The 20732-nt window shown below is 38.5% G+C and overlaps 2 protein-coding genes and 1 long non-coding RNA gene across 3 annotated transcripts in view; 1 reads left to right on the plus strand and 2 right to left on the minus strand.

The window, feature by feature from the left end:
* The first annotated feature begins 41 nt into the window (after positions 1-41).
* On the plus strand, positions 42-1857 carry LOC106102412. Its single transcript, XR_001225571.1, has 2 exons — positions 42-214; positions 804-1857. It is a non-coding gene; the product is annotated as an uncharacterized LOC106102412 (long non-coding RNA).
* Positions 1847-6089, minus strand: LOC106102403 (vitamin K-dependent gamma-carboxylase). The gene is made up of 8 exons (XM_013281868.1): positions 5931-6089; positions 5527-5682; positions 5133-5298; positions 4732-4917; positions 3872-4035; positions 3056-3498; positions 2432-2930; positions 1847-2335 (listed from the first exon to the last, which is right to left on the minus strand). The coding sequence occupies exons 1-8, from the start codon at positions 6085-6087 to the stop codon at positions 1947-1949; spliced, it is 2160 nt and encodes a 719-aa protein (XP_013137322.1). The 5' UTR covers positions 6088-6089; the 3' UTR covers positions 1847-1946.
* Positions 6090-8730: 2641 nt separating this feature from the next.
* LOC106100510 (glutamate synthase [NADH], amyloplastic) overlaps positions 8731-20732 on the minus strand; it is a gene marked incomplete at its 3' end in the record, with an annotated part of 35593 nt that continues 23591 nt past the window's right edge. The window contains 22 exon segments of the mRNA XM_013279381.1: positions 8731-8888; positions 9971-10057; positions 10732-10902; positions 11019-11107; positions 11464-11589; positions 12078-12287; positions 12541-12731; positions 12978-13061; positions 13149-13285; positions 13599-13864; positions 14251-14481; positions 14722-14860; positions 15308-15456; positions 16023-16149; positions 16468-16604; positions 16991-17139; positions 17469-17654; positions 18153-18286; positions 18712-18821; positions 19122-19267; positions 19704-19912; positions 20414-20558. Of these exon segments, the coding sequence (XP_013134835.1) occupies positions 8731-8888; positions 9971-10057; positions 10732-10902; positions 11019-11107; positions 11464-11589; positions 12078-12287; positions 12541-12731; positions 12978-13061; positions 13149-13285; positions 13599-13864; positions 14251-14481; positions 14722-14860; positions 15308-15456; positions 16023-16149; positions 16468-16604; positions 16991-17139; positions 17469-17654; positions 18153-18286; positions 18712-18821; positions 19122-19267; positions 19704-19912; positions 20414-20558 (3381 nt within the window).

Genomic DNA, 20732 nt, shown 5'->3' on the forward strand with positions numbered 1-20732 from the left:
CAATATAATAAATACAAAACGGAGTTTGACACGCGGCTTAATCTGTGTCGGTGTTTTTTTGTATTGTCATGCACGTTAAATGTCAGAAATTAACTGAATTTAAAAATTAACCCTTCCCGTACATATACCGATCCTTAATAATTGTTCCAATACGTACTGCACGTAGGGATCACGGATCATAATAATTATACGGAGACTGCGTTGTAGCATTCAGGTTTGTCGCACGCTCTATCCCTTCCCATCATTCAGCAACAATTCCTGTAATTAGCGCCCGTTAAAATAATGTAACTCTAAAAAATTTGAAGTGGCACACAAATGTTAACTACAGCACACGGTATTTTATTTTCTGGGCGAAATCAGTTTTTCTTTCAAGTAGTCTTTTTCCAAACTATCGCCCATATACTTATAGGTAGGCGCTAGTGCCACCAAAGTGATAATCAGTAAGAAAACGTTTAGTTAATACTGAGTCAAGAAATATAGACGCAGGAGAACCCAAAACAAGCAGCCTAACATCCAGAATTCAAGTGCGTTTTAGTTTTTGTATTGTTAAAACTTTTGTGTATCAAAAGGTTTGTCCTGAATACCCTTGTCCAAAGAGGTACCTATATAGATGCATATATTAAACATATAAATTTTTCGAAAGCTTAACAGAGGGGCAAGCGTCTTTGGTAAAATAAATAAGATTTGCTTGACACTACATTTTAAATGAAATTCAGTGAGCATTACGGTGTATTATAGTAAAAGTAACTCGAGTCTCGAGTGAAACACTCGCTTGAGATTTCTTGCTTTTCTTATCGTTACAGGGTTTTGTGCGTATCAACCGTGCTAAAGTGACTTGATATAATGGCTAGTTATGAGCGACAAGCAAGTTTCTCATCCGCAGACTTACCTGGATTAGTTATGCACGAAGTAAACTCAAAATTATCACCCTTCTGCTCCGAACATCCGGATTTGTGGTTTGCGAAGGCAGAAGCAGTATTTTCTTTATCAGGAATAACGAACGATGAGACAAAATATAATTGCGTGATTTCTCATATCGATGCAACAGAGGCAAAGGACCTTGTCACAAAAACTCCGATCCAAGGCAGTCGATATGAGTGGATAAAGGAAGAAATGTTGCAGCGTTTCTCACGATCAGAAGTGCGGTGGCGACAGATATTCGAAGACGAGCTAGGAGATCGGCGACCGTCACAATTCCTGCGCTCCTTGAAGTGGTTATTAAGTAAAGATTCTGTTGATGATGTGTTTTTAAGACAGTTATGGTTGCGACGGCTACCAGTCGATGTCCAAGCAATCTTGCAAGCCCAGTGGGATTTACCAATTGAAAAAATAGCTGAAATAGCAGACAGGATTATGGATGTCAAATCTATATCTGTAAATACAGCAAAGTCAAAACCACCCTCACCTGATTACAGTAATTTAGAGAAACAAATAGCTGATCTCACGAGGCAAGTTGCCGCTCTCAAAACTCAAAACCAATATAAACGTAATTCTCGACACAGATCCAAATCCAGAAGTCAAAGCCGCCACCGCCGCGATAGTTCCGCAATATGTTTCTATCATAATAGGTATGTGCGTAATGCGAAAAAATGCATGCAACCTTGCTCGTGGAACTGAGAATACCGATAAAAAAGTTACCACAGCGACTATTGATGCATTGGTTAACTGTATCGCGTTAGCCGTCGAGACTAGTGTCAGTTTTTAAATTTGATAAAGTTAAATTAGCTTTTATGTTAAGGTTAAATTGCCATGGCCGTCGAAATGTAAGGCCTAGACAGATTCAGATAACATATTTCTGCGTAACCCCAAATATTTCTTAAGATTGTAAAGAGTAAAATAAATTAGATATTAAAATAACACTAGACCTTTATTAATGAATGTTTACAAGCGTAGTGTTGCACAAAATATGTTAATTATATCGACACCAAAGGTATTAAGCTAATTTATTAATTTTCGCATTGTTGAACAAAACATTTGGAAACATTAAATAATAATTGAATTAAGCTTGTAATAATATCATTTGCAAACTTTGCCATATTGTTGAAACGTCTTTGTAGCTCCATTACAATAGGTAACTTTGGTATTGGCTTGGATAGAGAATGGTTAACTGCCGAGCTGTTATAAAACGTGTACATATAATAGGCGGGAGCGTCACCGACATTTAGAATCTTGTGGAAAATCCCAGAAGTCAGTTCGATTTCGTCCCCAGTCCGGAGCTGATAGGATCTGCCGATCAGGTCCGGTGCAGTTTCTGGTTCGTACACGACACGTCCCTCTAACACAGTGAGGGTGACATTCTTTAATTCTTCGGGTACATATTTCTCGTATTCATACCCTGTAAATAATAAGTTACATTGAACGAAAGTTTTTGGGTTACAACTCTACGATTCTTATTTAATCTGAATCTGCGTTTGTATAAGTGTACACTCACCAGGAAAATCGGCAAGAAAAATGACGTCACTGTTGTTATTCCACGAGTGTACAGTATCCCTCACGTGCAGCAAGTGCTCCCTCCAGCTCAGACCCTCGTCGAGGAGCGGCATCAAGTAAGATACAGGGGTAAATGGAGACCACGAAACATTCAATAAGTCAACTTTCGGATCAAACATTCGCTGAGTGAATCTACCATTTAAGGAGGACCAGACATCGAGATAAATTGAGATATTATCATTAAGGTGATTGCCTTCGTCATTCCATTTTCTTTTTCTAGACTCTGTTAATATATTGTTTTTGATGCATCGCGCATATTGGTGCACCATGTCGCCGTGCCGGGACCAGCGTTCATTAGGCGTGAAATGGTGTGGCTCGACGTAGAACTCTATGTTATTTTCGTTATCGACTACTTTCACCACAACCGAATCCATATCCCACGTGTGAACCATCATATCCCAAGAATATCCGTAAAGACCATTCGTCCAATTATTGTAACCCTAAAATTAATAACTTACTTAAAAATTGGTCTACATACTTAGTTGACGACATTGACATGTTTAAAAGAATACTTGAACCATAATTTTTACATTCATTCGATTAAGATGTCATAAAAATTAATTACCTTAGTAATGAAGTGCGAAAAAGGTAGAAAACCTTGTATAAATACGTAAATTCCGATTAAAATACACGTCAATATTCTTTTTCCTTCGTTCACATCTCTGTCAGTATGATCAGCTTCGGCAGTTTCTGACGAATTTGTACTATCAATTTTTTCGGTATCAATATTGTTTTCCTTCTTTGCTTTAAGAGTTTCGTCAACTGCAATCTTTGATGAATCTTCATCAGACATTTCTTTGGTGTTATTTTCTATTTGCTCGGAATTTTCTTCATTTAAAGTTTCCTTTTTATTTTGCACAGTTCTGTCAGTTAGTAGCATGCACATGTATTTACAAATTATTGATTTGCTTCTCGAGTATGAATCTCTTACATGGTTGAATACTAAATTTGGCCAGTCAAAAGGATAAAATAGCGGCATCGTCGCTAAACAAACCCATGGAAACATGCCTGGAAAAATTATCGTTAAAATATACTTGGCACTTAATCAGAAATTGTATAAGATTCACTACTCAAAGATTCTAGAAGCTATTGAGATTTTTCTAAACACTTTTAAGGCACTAGGTGATGTAAAACTTGTTTATAATTTTCTTTTTTTTTTAATTCAGTACTTGCATATTTTGAGTTGCCGTCATAGAGAAGGCATAATACTTTAATCAATTATGCAACACCGACTATTGTTTAAGCGTTCTCTAAGAATATAATTATCAAGTATCCAATTATCCACGCTTACATAACTATCAACATTTGAGCAATATAATCTTTTTTTTTTTACGAAAAAGCGCTCTGGTTTTGTACTGTCCCTATTACCCTTAATACGCACCGATCCTAAACAGTCTGCTGTTCATCAAATGGAATAGAGCACAGAGGATCATGGCGATGTGACGGGAGCGAGACCACATCATCCAGCCCGCCACCGTCAGGTCGAAGGCAAACACAAACCAATGCACCACCAGGTAGTCAGTCTGAGATACTGACAGGAACAATCTGACGAAACATAATTAAAACACTGTCTTACGTTATTATCTAACTTATTTCATGTTTATTACAAACTAGCTTTCGTTCGCGACTCCGTCCTCGTAGGATTAAAAAAAAAACAAAAGAGAGTAGCCTATGTGTTCTTCCAGACTATCCTCTACATCTATTCCAAATTTCATCTAAATCCGTTCAGTCGTTTAGGCTACAAACTAACAAACATCCATCTATCCATCTAACCTTTCACATTTATAATATTACTATGACTATGACTATGATTACTATGATTACAAAAATATTTTAAATTGTATTTCAATTTACTATATAGTTCACCTTGATTATCTAGTTGTACATATCTAGGTTTGATATTGAATTAAAAAAAAGGTCCTAAACAAAATAAAGGTTAAAAAATTGCCGCGAAAAATTATTTGTAACGGAATTAAAATTACTATATTTTTTTAAGTAACGGTGTTAAATTTACGTTCAAATAACTACCTTATAACGCAGCAAATTGCCACATATGAAAAACTGCTTTGAATAAACATTATAGCCACAAGTTACAAAATGTTGACCTTTTACGTAATGACGCATTTCACTAATTAATTCGTTAAAAATAAATTTCCTCGACTTTAAATCAGGTTTTCGGGTGCAAATATCACAAATCCACACTAAGGGAGGTCATTCAACGACTTTGGTTGTTTTACTTACTTAAATGGATTAAACACCCAGTGTTCACTTAGATTCTGCACAGAGTAACCAGTCAGCCATTCTGCGGTGCCTTTCTTTACGCCCGCCATGAAGTAGAGAATAAAAAACTGGTACTTCAGAATAAAATAATTCCAGTACGGGACAGTCGGTGAGGATAATGCTGGATTCAAATAGGCGTCAATGGACCTGGTTAAAAAAACATTCGATTTTGGTTGTGCCTTGATAAAAATTTTAGTCATAAAACTCTAGGGAAAAAAGGAAACGAGAAATTGAGGCGTTTAAAAGTATTTCGATATAGTAAAAGCCATTTTTGTTAGCTTATAGCTGTCATACCCTGCTAAACTTTGTTGGGTTTTAAAAGTTATTTTGTTCATATCATACGTTTAGTATAAACAATTTACCAATAGCAGTTAGCCTGCGTGAACGTGAGCAGGAAGCCGACAAGGCCGAAGAGATAGCTGTGGTTGTTCCAGTAACTCTTCTCCACCAGCAAAAGATACCAGAAACACGCCGTGAAGGTGATAGAACTGATGCGGTATTTGTAGCCTAGAGCGATTCCTAGCGCACCTGGAGGAAAAACAACATTGTACTTAGTTATTTTAAAAGCATCCGCTACACATTTCCTCACAAAGTAACACAAAAATTTCATCAATTTCCTTGCGTTCTCTCCAACAATACAGTCACCACAAGTATTTAGAGTTACTGCTTTACTCAGTAGCAGCGTTATGTTTTTTATCAGGTAGTGCTTATAAGAATGAAGATAGACAATTTTAAGTGTGACGTTTTTAAACTTACCTAACCAAAGCGCGGCGTAGACGACAGCCATATGCGGCATCGGGAGCGGCTGGAGGAAGGGCAGCAGTGGGAAGCGGCAGGTGCTAGGGTCACCCCAGCGCGCAGCCAACGCCGCGCCCCCGCGCTCGTCCGGGATGTCGAATAACATCGCTATGCCTAAATGTAATAACAGCGTATTATGTCCTAATCAATTGGTTGTTAGCAACACAAATAATTCCAATACGTGTTACGTGGATACATTTTACACTATTTGGAAACAGTAGGAAATACGAAATTTGAAGCTTTTCATCGAATTGTCTTCAAATTAATTTGTTAATAATTGAAAATAGTAGTCTACTTTAGTTGGTAATAATCACTTTGCCTTTCACTTGCAATCTGAGTAAGAATAATTTTCGCTTACTTACCAAACAATATTCTGGTAACAGCTAAACTCGACGCATCCTTTGGCTTGTGCAAATACACAGCGAGCTTTCGTACATTCGTCTCTCGCATGCGGAACTCAAATTGCTCAAAGAATTTTCTGTCTACTGAATCGTAGATAGCTCTTAATTTCTCCTTCATATTTGATTTTCAAATAGAATGCATGTAACTAAAAAAAAAATGTTTTAAAAACAAATGAATGTAGCTCAAAATATTTGAAAAGCTTCATATCCTTTACTTTAAATTTTAAAACATAGTTTAGAGATATTAACTTACCTGATAAGGTGTTAGCTTAAGAGTCGTCTTCAGACTAAGTCACTTCGTTCGGGAGATAATCAGGTAAATTATGAAAGTGGAACATTTATGGAAATATATGTCCCATTAATTATGCGTTGTGTATTTCAGCGGACTTCCTACCCACGGTTTTCCAATTCATTAAGTCCTATTGTATTGGGAAATAATTGTTCATTCATATATGAAATGATTGTTCATCCACATATTTTTTGAAAGGACTGTATTAAGAACACAAGATCGATGAGAATTTAGTCGTAGATGTTTGAACATAGAGGTTACGAGAAACGTGCTAGTACCGTCTACCCATATGGGTTATAGGCGTCATTATTTTGTTTTTGTTATGTACAAATGTTGCGTCATCAGGTGATCGGCATCTGCGCCAGTCTTACTATAATTATTAAACATTAGCACATAATTTGATATTATGTTTTTGACGTTATTAAATAAAAACGGCATTAAGGAAAATCCTTATTACCATGTTGTGTTGGTATACATCAAAATATAACCTGAAACAAACTCGTGTCACAACCAGTTCCCCTACGCACGAGGCACACGTGATACGTGTCCGACTACATACTTTTTAGTTGATTATGAATCTTGTATAAAGATCTAACGCCTATGGAATTTTGTATAGTATCACATTTGTAGTAAACAATTTTATTTGTAAACAAGTTATTAAAGTAAGGGAAATAAAACTTGTCTTTTTCTTATGAGATTTTATTGTGACCAAAGCCAAAGATTCTTACATGTTCAAATATTTTCGGTGATAATGAATATTTCTGGTTTTAATCGGGTGTCATAGGTTTATAAATAAAACTCCAAATACGTTGCAATATCATTAATAACATTTAATTTCATCAACAATTTTCATGATATGACACTTGAGAGATCACTCATATTCAAAGAAATTTTAACAAATTTTATCTCAGAGCAACTAAACGGAATTAAAAAAAAAATTAAAAAGACATGTTTATGAGGGCTTTCTAATTAAAGTTCTATTATGTAACAAAAAATAAGAAACTGGGTTAAGAGACTTTGATAGACTTGTCAAGGTCTAGGTCTAAAGTACTGCAGTCATCAATTTGTCTCGTTTGAGAGAAATAAACGTATCTGAGAGGCACTGGAGATGATTGACCCAATTAACACAAGGTCGATTTAGAGATTTGTTAGAAGAAAAAAAATTATTAAAAAATGTTTTTTTTTTAACATTACTGGGGTTAGAGATATTTAATTTAATTTAACTTATTATATGCAGTTTTAAATCAATTTAAGCATTGCAAAGATTTTCAAAATTCCCAAAAAAATCATTAATTAATATTTTTAATTACTGTTTTTTTTTAACATTTCTTAATTAAATTAATTCTTTTTATTTTTCTTGGTTTAATTTGCTCTGAGAAATGTAATACAGTAGAAGCGTAGGTACAAATTACGTAATCTACGTATCTTCAACGGAATGTACTTAAAATAATAGTTACAAACGCCTAGAAAAATTAGGTACGTTATGTAATACAGAAAACCTTATAGCAGATTTAAAAAATATAAAACAATACAATAAAATATAAAAATGGGTTATAAACGAACAATTCTTAATAATAAGAAAACCATAGCATTTCAAGGATTTCTTAAAGAAAAAAATATTATTTACATTTTTTGACACTTTTATGATAAATTTCGAATAAATTAGTTTACTATAATCACTATATAATATTATTGTTATTTGCAATCTTTTCGTATTACAATCACCACGGATTTTTATTAAACTTACGAATAGTTGGCTCGTCACTGATTGGCCGTTGAAAAAAAATTAAACATTTTCTTAATTTTTGCAGATTATAGTTTAAAACCTACTATTCGCAAGATTAATTTATATCCGAAAACCATCTTAATTATTTCCAAATAATAAAGGAACTTTTAAAAAGTAACATTAGGAATGAATGTTAATTTTAAATATTAATACATTATCTTCAACACTACTAATTTAATAATCTCTACAAACAGATCGATTTATAAATACTCTATGTAGTTCAATTTATTTTAAGCAAACTACATTGATTTCAAAATTCTACACTACTTTTAACATCTACACAAAATGGCCGAACTACAATTTCTAAATTGAGCCTTCTGCTGAAGTGTTAAGGTTCAAACGCTACGATACGCCAGGATAAAATATTTGAAGTGTACAACGGCGAACTTACTGAACAATATATTATTATAAGGGTTAAACCCTTAATTTGACAGTATCTGGTGTGACGAAATAACTAATTAAAAAATTAACTAAAAAAATTTAGTAAATAAAATAGTTTTTTGCTATAAAAAAACCGTCGAAAAGGTTAAAATACACAAGATTTTTTGTGCACATTTATAGCTTTGGATAGAAGGGTAATTTTCAGACAATTTAATATTTCTATTGGACATAATTTAATAGTTATTCTATTATATTTCTTGTTTATGGCTCTCCCACAGCGGATTGGTATTTAATAGTTATTATTTCTGTATAGTAATTTGTTGTTTTACGGTTGTTCAGGCGTGTACCAGTCCGCCGGGGCCGGGCAGCGTGGTGCGCCCGCTCAGGTAGAGGTCGACTGCGCGCGCCGCCTGCCGCCCCTCGGAGATCGCCCACACCACCAGCGACTGACCGCGACGACAGTCTACAAACATATCATTTTTCATGATTTTTCACTATACGTAACCACGGAAAGACTCGGAGCCCACACTAGTTTACAATTACCCTATATATGAAATTAACAACATCGAAAATCACAGTAGTACATGACGGGATTCAAACTCAGGATCTGTGGATTACAAGTCAAGTACTCAAACCACTCAGCCACTGACGCTCTTTAAAAAAAGTCATGGGTTTTGGCAAATTTTATTAATCTTTGCCTTAGTCGCACAAATACTGACCCACTAAAGGTACCAGGCTTTGCTTCCTATAACACAGGTCTCATACCACAGATGTCCTCTAAAAATTGTGAAATTTTGCGATACAATAGAACATTTTTCATTTTCATTCTTACTAATATCTTTAATGCGAAAGTTTAGAGAAGGAAAGATGTTTGTCAGTACGTCTCCTTAGAACTGTTCAACGGCTTGTGAAGAAAAATGGCACAGATATAGAACATATGCGACTTAACAGTTTTTTTTTTAAGTTTGAGTGGAAGAAGTCACGAGCGTTAATTACTAATATTGTTGATGCGACATACAAAAAAGATGTAACAGGTGTTTCTAAATTTAACTGTGGCGCGGAAAATAAATTTGTAATAAATATACCCTATGTTACATAACTTAGTTAAAATAATTTTTGAGACTGTCCAATAGCTTTTGAGTTATTTCAATATATACAAAAATAAAAACCTTTCCTCTTTATAACATTAACTAGCTGTTCCCTGCGGCTTCATCCGCATGAAATTATAAAAACTTTATTTTATTGTTTACATGTGTCAAAGTGTCTATTGCAAATGTCAAAATGACATGACATGACAAAACTTAGGAATTTTGCTTTCTTGATGTTGGCAGCAACTTATGGTCTCTTTCCCACATTATGGTTTTTATTCAAAATATTTACCCCCTAAGTTTAATGGCGTGAAAACATATAGCCTAAAGCGTGACGCAAGTGTAGGGCTTTTTATTAAAAATAGAATTATTCAAAAATATGGTGTAATTGCTGATATTTTAGGCAACAAAGAAGTGTGTGTTTACGCTTTATTATAATAGTATAGATAGTGTTTACCTCCAGCGGCAAAGACGTTGCTCATAGGCGTCTTGTAGATGTTGGTCTTGTCTGTCTCGATGTTGCTGCGCGCGTCCAGCGGCAAATCTGCATATAAGAAAACTTCTAGTAATAATCACAGGATAAATATATTGACATTGAACATTAAACAAACATTGAACTATCTAGCAACAATGTATTATAAATTATAATAAGGTCATTAAATAGTTAAAAAAAAGTCTGAATTTAACTGTTCCCAAGCATCATAGACAGATAAGTAATTTGATATTATAAAAGCTAAAAGTAAACTATTATTTATATGTCCATAGACTTATGTTCTGACAGAATTATTAGATATAATAAAAAGCTTGATTGGACGAAAACATTTTCGGGAGGCAGGATTTTTATCTATCGACAGCAGCGCCTCATCACTTATAGCTAGTGCGCCACTTTGCCAATACAGTTAGTAACACTGAATGACTGGATTGGACATCATCTGGCACAGTGTGAATGATAAATAGTGCCAGTGAGTCCATACCATCTAGTAGTAGTTGGTAGTTAGTGGTGATGATGCTCAGAGTATAGTTGGTGGTGTTGATGATGGTCGTAGTTGTAGTTGGTGGTGTTGATGATGGTCGTAGTTGTAGTTGGTGGTGTTGAAGATGGTCGTAACGTAGTTGGTGGTGTTGATGATGGTCGTAACGTAGTTGGTGGTGTTGATGATGGTCGTAGCGTAGTTGGTGGTGGTGATGATGGTCGTAGTTGTAGTTGGTGGTGGTTACCGAGCTGGTGCGCGACGTGCCGCTCGGGGCCGAGGAAGCCCATGGCGAGCAGCACGAGGTCTGCGCGCACGACGCGCTGCGTGCCCTCCAGCTCGCGCATCTCCCAGCGCCCGCCCGCGCCGCGCACCCACTCCACCTCCACGCACGACACGCCGCACACGTTGCCGCTACCTGACACACCAATTATTACACTTTATCAACTTTTACCCACGTATTCGTCTGCATAGTAATTACATATAACGCCCATTAAGACAAATAAATACAAATAAAAATAATATAATAACTACCGTCATCGAGGAACTCCTTGGTGAGCGTGGAGAACTGTCTCGGGTCGTGTCCGAACTTCACCTTCACCTCCTCATGCCCGTAGTCCACTCTAAACATAAAATAACACAATGTTAATTTTGAATTCCCTAAAATGAAACCCGCTGATAAAATGTAACAACTAGTTTTACTCGAAAAAATAAAAAGAAACATAAACAATGAGAAATAAAAAAAATAGCGAGTAAGGTTCTAACTTGGTTTTATACTATTTTTTTGTTTTTAGTTCTCAAGTCAACTATAGGTGAAATAGTAAATACCTTATGAAAAGAAAGAAGAAAAGACGAATTGTAGGCAGTAACAATAGACAACAAATTAACGTACGAAAAAAAACTGTCCTCAGATAAATCAGTTGGGAATAAAAAGAGAACAGAAACTTCAAGTTAGTCGTATGTATGGTGAGCAGTAGACCTGAATATCCTGGGCCACTGCGGCCAGGGGTTGTCAGCGCCGCGCGCGCGCTTCGGCTCCGGCAGGATCTCGAAGGTGGTGATGGAGCGCGCGCCTTGCCGCAGCGACGTCGCTATGCAGTCACACCTACACAACACAGGATAAAATAAACAGACATAACCACATTACCACATATTGTAGTTTTTTTATATCTTGTAGGTTTTTCACGCTTTTTGCGTAGTAATACAATTTTAATTATAGCGGCCTTCGGTTATCATGATATTTGAAGTTTAATACCAACTTCATACTGGTAAAAATAACTAAGTCTGAAATGTCCGGCGAGGACAAATTTCTCCAAGAAGTCACTTGTCTCATTTAATTCAACAAAAGTTGTTTGGCCTTTTAACAAATTATCAACCTGCCCTTGTCCCTAGAGATGTATGGAAGAGCACATACTGTGCCAACTCAGTAACAGCCGTTATATCTGAATTAAACAAATCTTCTTTCGCACCCATCCACACTTTCTTCGGAATTTGAGATATACAGTAGTACTGAATATGAAAGTTGTATGTATGTATGTATGTATGTATGTATGTAAGTATGTGTGTGTGGGGGGGGGGAGGGGGGAGGCTGACCCGGTGTCGCCGCCGCCGATGACGAGCACGTGCTTGTCGGTGGCGCTGAGCGCGGGCAGGTCCTTGCCGGGCTGGTGCGCGGCGCCGGCCTGCTTCTTCTGCCAGCCCTCCAGGAACTCCATGGCGAAGTGGATGCCGTTCAGCTCGCGGCCCTTCAGCGGCAGGTCGCGCGGCCACGTCGCGCCCACGCACAGCACCAGCGCGTCGTATCTAATATATAATGTATCAACTAAAATACATGAATTCTTAAAAACAACTCTATTATTTAAATACAAAATGTCGATTAGTAAAATTTAACTTTTAAAAATTTAATCACTCTTGATATAAGTATACATAGTATCAAAGTTTTTTAATTAAAAGACTTCACTTCTTTCTTCACTGCAGTTTTGATTTTTTGGGGGCGAAGTCGCGTGCGACATCTAGTATTAATAAATAAATAAGAAGTATTGCGATGTTGACTGACTCGTTGGCGAGGTCCGTGGCGGAGATGTCTTTGCCGACGTGTATGTTGCACTTGAAGAGGACGCCCTCGGCGGCCAGCAGGCGCAGGCGGCGCTCCACCACGCGCTTGCTCAGCTTCATGCTGGGGATGCCGTACTGCAGCAGCCCGCCCGCGCGGTCGTTGCGCTCGAACACCGTCACCGTGTACCCCGCCTGATACAAACAGTTACTTAATATATAACTAGTTTTTGCTCGCAACTCCGTCCTCGCTGAATTGAAAAATAACTTAGTAAGTCGCCTAGGTGTTCTTCCAGACTATGTTCTACATCTGTGCCAAATTTCTTAGGGATCCGTGTTAGAGGTTCCTTATATCAATTTTCCTTCTATCTATCCAAACCATTGCGTGTGTCATTAGTAAGAATATATTGTCTATACTCAGAGAGTAGAAACATTTTATACCTTATTGAGTTGATGTGCGCAAGCCAGTCCCGCTGGGCCCGAGCCAACTATTGCTACTGTTTTACCGTTGCGGCATTCGGGGATCTAAAAATTCAACAATTATTTTGAGATTACTTGGAACAAACTTTTTACATCCCAGTTCGATTTATTGGTAGTAATAGTTTTATTTACCTGCGGCTGTATCCATCCGTTGTCGAATGCGTGGTCGATGATGGCACACTCGATGTTCTTGATGGTGACGGCGGGCTCCGAGATGCCCAGCACGCACGCGCCCTCGCACGGCGCCGGGCACACGCGCCCCGTGAACTCTAATATTAACAAATTATTAAAAAAAAATAAAACAAAAAGCTAGTGTCACGCTTTTCTAATTAATTGAAAGAAAAAGACAAAAGAAATACGCATTTGCGTTGTCCATCTTTAATCGACAAAGGGGACGCACAAAATGGGGATATTTCCCCTACCTAAGCGAACTACACCCGACAAATCCGCATTCCCTTCCCATTCTTTCCTAATAAAAAAGGGTGGTTTGGGAAAAGGAATTAAAATCAGCCCTCCAGCATGCACATTTATTAGAGTTTACGCGTAATTGCCTTCAGTTGACGCCTGTCTCCTGTATGTCACCTGGGAAGTTGTTGGTCTGCAGCAGCTGGTCGAGCGCCTGGCGCCAGTGGCCGCGGTACACGAGGTCGTTCCACTTGGGCACGATGTTGGCGAGCGGGCAGCCGTGCGCGCTCTGGCAGAAGGGCACGCCGCAGTCCATGCAGCGCGCCGCCTGCACGCGCAGCCCGCGCCGCACCTCGCGCCCGCTGTAGATCTCCTCCCAGTCGCGCATGCGCTGCTCCGCCGGCCGGTACAGCGACGTCTCGCGCGGGTACTTTATGAACCCCCTGCAAACACTGGAGGCTAGACCGAGGACTAAAACATGTTGCGCCGATCCTACGGGAGTAAAATAATGAGAAAGATGATGATAAAAACTCTAGACGGAAAATAATGAAGACCACTCGTTGTACAACAAGAATCGTATTTTAAAAAAAATGTGTTGTTTTTCAAAAGATCAAAGAATTTGCTTACCACTCATTGTTTTATTTTTTATTTTGACGTGATAACGTATTATAAATCGGGCACACATTAAGCATGACTCATTGCCACATTCTGCTTGCCTAGCGTGCGAGCGAGAGTATGAAACAAGAGTACGTTATCATACAAAATTATTATCCTCAAACTGACTTTACTGAAAACCAATTTTTAATAACATTACTATTTTTACACTGACCTAGTTTTATCTATAACCTTCTCCAAGTTCTTCTTATCGAGGTCGACATCTCGCACGGTCTCCTCGATGTCTACGAGGCCGTTCTCCTCCTTGCCGTTGTGCTGCGTTTTGGGCGCGGCGCCCTTCAGCGCCAGCTGCTTCAGCGCGCGCTGGTACTCGTACGGGAACACCTTGATGAACATCTTGCCCGGCTCCGGCCAACTTTCCAGAAGTTCTTTAGCAATTATCGACCTGAAATTGAATCATATACTCTCATTAATTTTTTGATTAAGGTCATATAGCTATACTAAACTAGCTTTTGCCCGCGACTCTATCCGCGTGTTTTGTGTTCTTCCACACTATGCATCTATGCCAAATTTCATCGAAATCCGTTCAGCCGTTTAGACTACAAACTCTCACAAACATCCATCTAAACTTTCACATTTTATATTAGTATAATTATTCCCAATAAAATAAATTAATTTAACTTACCCGGTGTAGTCAACAAACTCTTGCAGCAGTTGTCTGACGTCTTCCAGGTCTTGTTCTCCGAGTGGCAGCAGTTCCACCATCTCAGGGTTGCATTTGTCCTTGAACGAGCCATCCACATCGTACACGTATGCTATGCCACCTGACGGGGTAATTGTTAAACACATGATTTACAATGTTAATACAAAATCCATAATTAGTAGGTGCAAGATATGCCATATTAATCAAAGCTTATGTTGTTAAAGAAAGTCTTCAAGCAAATACAATTAAGACTACCATATAAAAATTATAGTTATAGTTGTAAAGAGTCTAGATAATAATTTTATGGGGTTGTTACAATCTTAATTTTTTAGGTTGTCTGAAACTATTAAATACTAGCTGTGGCTCAGGACTTCTTCCGAGTGCAATTAAAAAAAGTAAAAAAATAGTCAATGTGTTATAGTGGTTACATAGCTCTACAATGGTACAAGAGTTTTTGGAATCAGCCCCGTAATTTTCAATACATACATACAAAAATACAAATCTTTTCTCTTTATAATATAAGTATAGATAATGAATGTTTGTGTAGTAAGCATGTGTGTAGAGTTACCGCTCATGCCGGCGGCGAAGTTCCTGCCGGTGAGGCCGAGCACGAGCACGGTGCCGGCCGTCATGTACTCGCAGCCGTGGTCGCCCACGCCCTCCACCACCGCCGTCACGCCGCTGTTGCGCACGCAGAACCGCTCCGACGCTATGCCCCTAAACACAAATCCATTTAAATCTAAACAGTTAATAAAATTGGAGTATATGTGTGGATATGTGTGTAATATTGAAAAAAAAAAAAACAGATTTCGCGAAGATGAACACACTTTTACATTTACTTTAGTCTTCTTCATAGTTCACTTTCTACCGTAAGACTTCCCGAGTCACGTCTAATTCCCCTTATGTACCCTGAATTTCGATTCCTTATTCAATTGTCATTTTGTTCCAGAATTTTCTTGATTGTCCGAACAACATACATATTCCAATGGAACATTCTCGATGCCGCTTCGAATATTTCAGACATCTTTTAGGGAATGTCTTTTCCGCGACTTGCCAATAGATGGCGTTGCGATAAAACATTCGAAAAATAGCTAGACTGTTCGACGGGTGTCAATTTTGTTACTCGCTATCAAATGTCGCTGCGATCAAACATTCTGGAAACAGCTCGATTGTTCCACGGACATGAATTCCGCTAATTCTTCGTCAATAGATGACGTCGCACACTATTAAAAAAATTGCAGAATAGATATGTAGAAAGTATTTTAACGCAATGAAAATAATACCTGAAGTACGCCCTGCCGGAGGTAGCCCCGTACAGACAGACGTTGCCCACGATCACATTCAGATGCGACTCGAAGGGCGAACTCTTGGGCGGGTAGATGACGACGGTGCCGCCAGACAGGCCCTTGCCTGAAAACATAACCAACTGCTGTTAGGCATTTAATAATAAGATTAAGAATTTATTTTAGTGTAATCTTCCTTATAATATCATACCAATAATTTATATGCTTGAAAATTTGGATGGATGTTTGTCATTCTTAAGAAAGAAGCTACGGATCTCGTTGAAATTTAGTATAAACGCAGAATATAGTCTGGAAGAACATATATACTACTAATAGTTAGTTTTTTTTTAAATTCCGCGCACACGGTATTGAGGGGGACAGAGTAAAGGGTATTACCATGAGAAATTACTATTATGTTTTTTTTTAAATAATTTTGTCTACTAACCGACATAGTCGTTGGCGTCGCCCTCTAACGTGACATTGACGCCCCTGGAGAGGAAAGCACAGAAGCTCTGCCCCGCGGAGCCCGTCAGCGATATATCTATACTGGTGCGTTCGGGTAGACCTTCATCACCATATTTCCTGATATAACATAAGAATTAAATTAAAGTCATTAAAAAACATAGATTAAAATTGATTTGATTCAATTCATACTCGCATTTAGAGAAAGTTTGGATGAATGGATGGAAGTTTGTAGCCTCGGCTGAACGGATTTCAATTTTGGTATAGATGTAGAAGACAGTCTGTCAGTCAGTCAGTCATACGCTACTCACTTTTGTTTTTTTAATTCCACGCGGACAAAGTCGCGGGTGAAAGCTTGTGTAAATATAAAGGAACATTTTCGATTTTTTTTAAATGCTTGTATGCAGTGACATTGTTTTTCATATCAAAATTGCTTTCCCTCATCTATATACATTTGCACAGTCTGTAAATATAAGTAAACTTGTATAAAAATAATTATGTATTACATAGCAATGTGGTAGGATAACGTGGAGGTGAATGCGCGGTCCTCGTTGGTTATCTTCATGTTGATGGCGACGTGTGTGTCTGCGCCCGACAGCACGCCACTGCACTGCTCTATCAGAGTATTGTCCAAACGCTTCTCCAACTGGAAGTCCTGCAACGAACAAACAAAACCTAACTTAAATAAAGTATACATTAAGCAATTTTAACTAGATTTTTTTTTCATTCTAATGGTCATTGATTTAACGATAGAGATGAGATGTACAGTCGCAAAAATCCGCGATGTTCCACATAGCCTATAAGGTAGTAGTGAGTTACACAAACGACGGCATAATAAAAAACAATTTCCCCTGTACTTGACTTTTTTCGTACAGACTCATTTAAAAACTACATCAAATTGGTTCTGTGATGTTTTAACGCGTACAAAACGTCCAAAGGACTATAGCCTTTAAAGTGGTATACCGACAGATTCCCTGATTGTACCTGTGCCTTGGAGCCGCCGTGTATGTTGACTCCGGGGCGCATGTGCAGCGCGTTCTTCAGGATGAGGGAGAGGTTCAGCAGCCGCGCCTTGGGGTTCTCGTTGTGTTCGCGCACCTTCAGCAGGTCGGTGCGCCCCACCAGCTCCTGGAAGCGGCGCACACCCACCGCCGCCATGTGCGTCCGCACCTGACAATACATTGTTACTATAAGACAATATTCTAATCAGACTAACATAAATGCAAAAGTTTATTTAGATGAATGAATATTTTTTAGAGTTTGTACCCTATACGGCTGGAACGGCTTTCTATGAAATTCGGTATTGGTGTAAAGGATAGTTTCGAAGAACACATAAGCTACGTAATTCCGCGCGGACGAAGTCGCAGGCAAAGCTAGTATACTAAAATTAAAACAAGTTAGTTATGAGAGAAAGTGACGAAACCAAAAAAAATCCAAGCTAGCAGCTGTAAAGAAGCAAGATTGCCACAGTAACAGTTATTGTCACCAATGGCAAAGGCTTTTGTTGTCATTGCAGGATTTAATTTTTGACATTTAAAATTTTAATAATAAAGTCAAGTTTTTATAACATTATGCGAATGAAACCGCACAGGGATAGATACTATAAAGCGATATTTATTAAGATTCTCCCTTAGTGACCATTAACCGACACTAAGTGTGGTAGGTTACCTCTTCAGCAAGCATGAATAAGTAGTTGACGACATGCTCAGGTTTGCCGGCGAACTTCTTGCGCAGCACCGGGTCCTGTGTCGCGATGCCCACTGGACACGTGTTGAGATGACATTTGCGCATCATCGTACAACCTGCAAGAGAAATACGATTAAAATCAACCTATACTAATATAATAAAGTGTAAACACATTACTTCGTTTATAAGTGTAAACACTCTACTACTCTTAGTGTATACACACACTAGTTATGTAGGATGTCAGCAATCATAGTATATTTTTAAATAATAATTTTTTTAGTAAAGAGCCCTACACTTACGACACATTTTAGGCTATACGTTTCCACGCTGTTAGAGTTAGGGGGTAAATAAATTGGAAAAAACTCATGCGGGAAAGGGACAAAAACTATAATACTGTTAAAAGCAGGCTAGATTTGTCATTGAAGCATTTGATTTTTGACATTTGATATTGAAAGTTTTAGAAATGTGAACAATAAAATACAGTTATGGGAGCAGCTAGTGTTTTTATACAGTAGAAGAAACTCGTTAATGTTGTATGTACCGAGTACTATGAGGGGCGCAGTACTGAAGCCGAATTCATCAGCGCCGAGCAGCGCGGCCACCATCACGTCGAATCCAGTACGAATCTGACCGTCCGCCTGCACCACCACCCTAATTACACAGAATATGTTACTAATATACGAGTATACATGTATAAGTTTATACGGAATGTTTTACTTCGTAACTGCAGAACGGTTCATCGGATCTTGTTAAAATTTGTAACAAAATACAATCTGGTAAGAACACATAGCTTAATTAGGAAGATTTTTAATTCCCAGCAAGTGTAGTCGCTGGCTAAAGCTAGTATATCCACTATAGTACTTTAAAGCAAGCAAAGTAAAATTTTTGTTGCCACTAGGGTAAGCTCGTTTAGTATTTTGGTTCTGTTTGCTAGGTGAGGGTTATGTTCACCTGGAGCGCAGGTCGTTGAGCACGAGCACCTGGTGCGTCTCCGCGACGCCGAGCTCCCAGGGCAGGCCGGCGCTCTTGATGCCCGTCCACGAGCTCGCGCCCGTGCCGCCGTCGTGGCCAGATATCACGATGTGCTCCGCTTTACCCTGCACAAACACAACATAAATTTACTAATATTACAAATGTGATAGTTTAGATAGATGGATCTTAGAGTTTGTAGCCTAAACGGCTTTATTTCGATGAAATTTGGTATAAATGTAGGGGATAGTATGAAAGAACACGTAGGTTACTAAATTTTCTTTATTTTTAATTCCACATCGAAGTAGTCGCGGTCGAAAGCTAGGTCAGCAAAATTTATTTGTCGATTTCAGATAAATAACTCTGTATACATTTTAAATCGCAGATATTTAGTGAACTTCCAATGGTCGCTACTAAATATGCGCGCAAACTACAGCAAGCTATTAAAAACGATATCTTTGTCTAAGAGAAAAGGACATGCGAGATCACATAAACGTCCATGGACTTCCGCTATCATACAGTCTTACTTATGCTTTACCAGCCTTGGAGAAGATTTTTTTATACCTTGGCAACACCGGAAGCGACGACTCCAACGCCGACTTCAGAGACCAGTTTGACGGAAACGCGTGCCTTGGGGTTGGCGCATTTGAGGTCGTAGATGAGCTCGGCGAGGTCCTCAATGGAGTAGATGTCGTGGTGCGGCGGCGGGGAGATCAGCCCCACGCCCGCCACAGAGCACCGCGTGCGCGCTATGTCCTCCGTCACCTTGTAGCCTGACGGAATACATAAATAACTATCAGCAACACTTAAATATATGTTATTGCTAAATTTAACAATCCCTTAGTGTATTATTCATTGGCATTAAGGACTCCATTATTAATTAATAGACATTACGAATAAATATTTATATTAAAAAAAAACAATCAATGCCGACTATTGAAAACTAGCTTTTGCTCGCAAATCCGTCAGCATGGAATTAAAAAAAGTAAGTATGTCTATGTTCTTCCAAATAATCCTCTACTTCTATCCAGTTATTATCGAGATCTGTTCTGCAGATTAGGCTAAAAACTCTAACAAAAATTCAAATTTTAATTTTTATAATACTAAGTAAGTGTATGTGTGTTGTCCTATGCGTTTTTAGGTTATGCGTCTGTATTAGGTTGTTTCGATGAACAGTTGGCGCATCTTTGAACCATTTCTATTATAGTATACATTTTTCTAGAAAGTTCTTGTTCATTGCAATACTAGTCACTTAATGTTATAAAGGTGTTAACCTGGCAGCTCGCCGCCCTCGCCGGGCTTCGCGCCCTGCGCCATCTTGATCTGCAGGTCGTCAGCGTGCGCGAGGTAGGAGGCCGTCACCCCGAAGCGGCCCGACGCCACCTGCTTGATGGCCGACCGCTTGTTGAACTCCGGGTCCTGCACACAACATTTTTACATAAGTCATAGGTAAATCAACTAAAATTGAAGATGCAAATCAGTGATAAGCCCTTTGTTTACATATGTGAGGCTATTTGCATTTCGAGCTGTGAGTTGCGACTGACAGGCAGCTTGCTCGTTGGCTCTTTTACATTGTGGTGTGCCGTGAACTGC

The sequence above is a fragment of the Papilio polytes genome, unplaced genomic scaffold (genome assembly GCF_000836215.1).
Source record: "Papilio polytes unplaced genomic scaffold, Ppol_1.0 DF824303.1, whole genome shotgun sequence".
Lineage (NCBI taxonomy): Eukaryota > Metazoa > Arthropoda > Insecta > Lepidoptera > Papilionidae > Papilio > Papilio polytes.

Excerpts from the sequence above, each read along its gene's own strand:
- LOC106102403 (XM_013281868.1), bottom strand. The coding sequence starts at position 6,087 with ATGAAGGAGAAATTAAGAGCTATCTACGATTCAGTAGACAGAAAATTC. Across the intron at positions 4,036-4,731 it reads TGGGTGTTTAATCCATTTAA|ATTGTTCCTGTCAGTATCTC; the intron begins GTAAGTAAAACA and ends ATGTTTCGTCAG. Across the intron at positions 2,931-3,055 it reads TTTCGCACTTCATTACTAAG|GGTTACAATAATTGGACGAA; the intron begins GTAATTAATTTT and ends TATTAATTTTAG.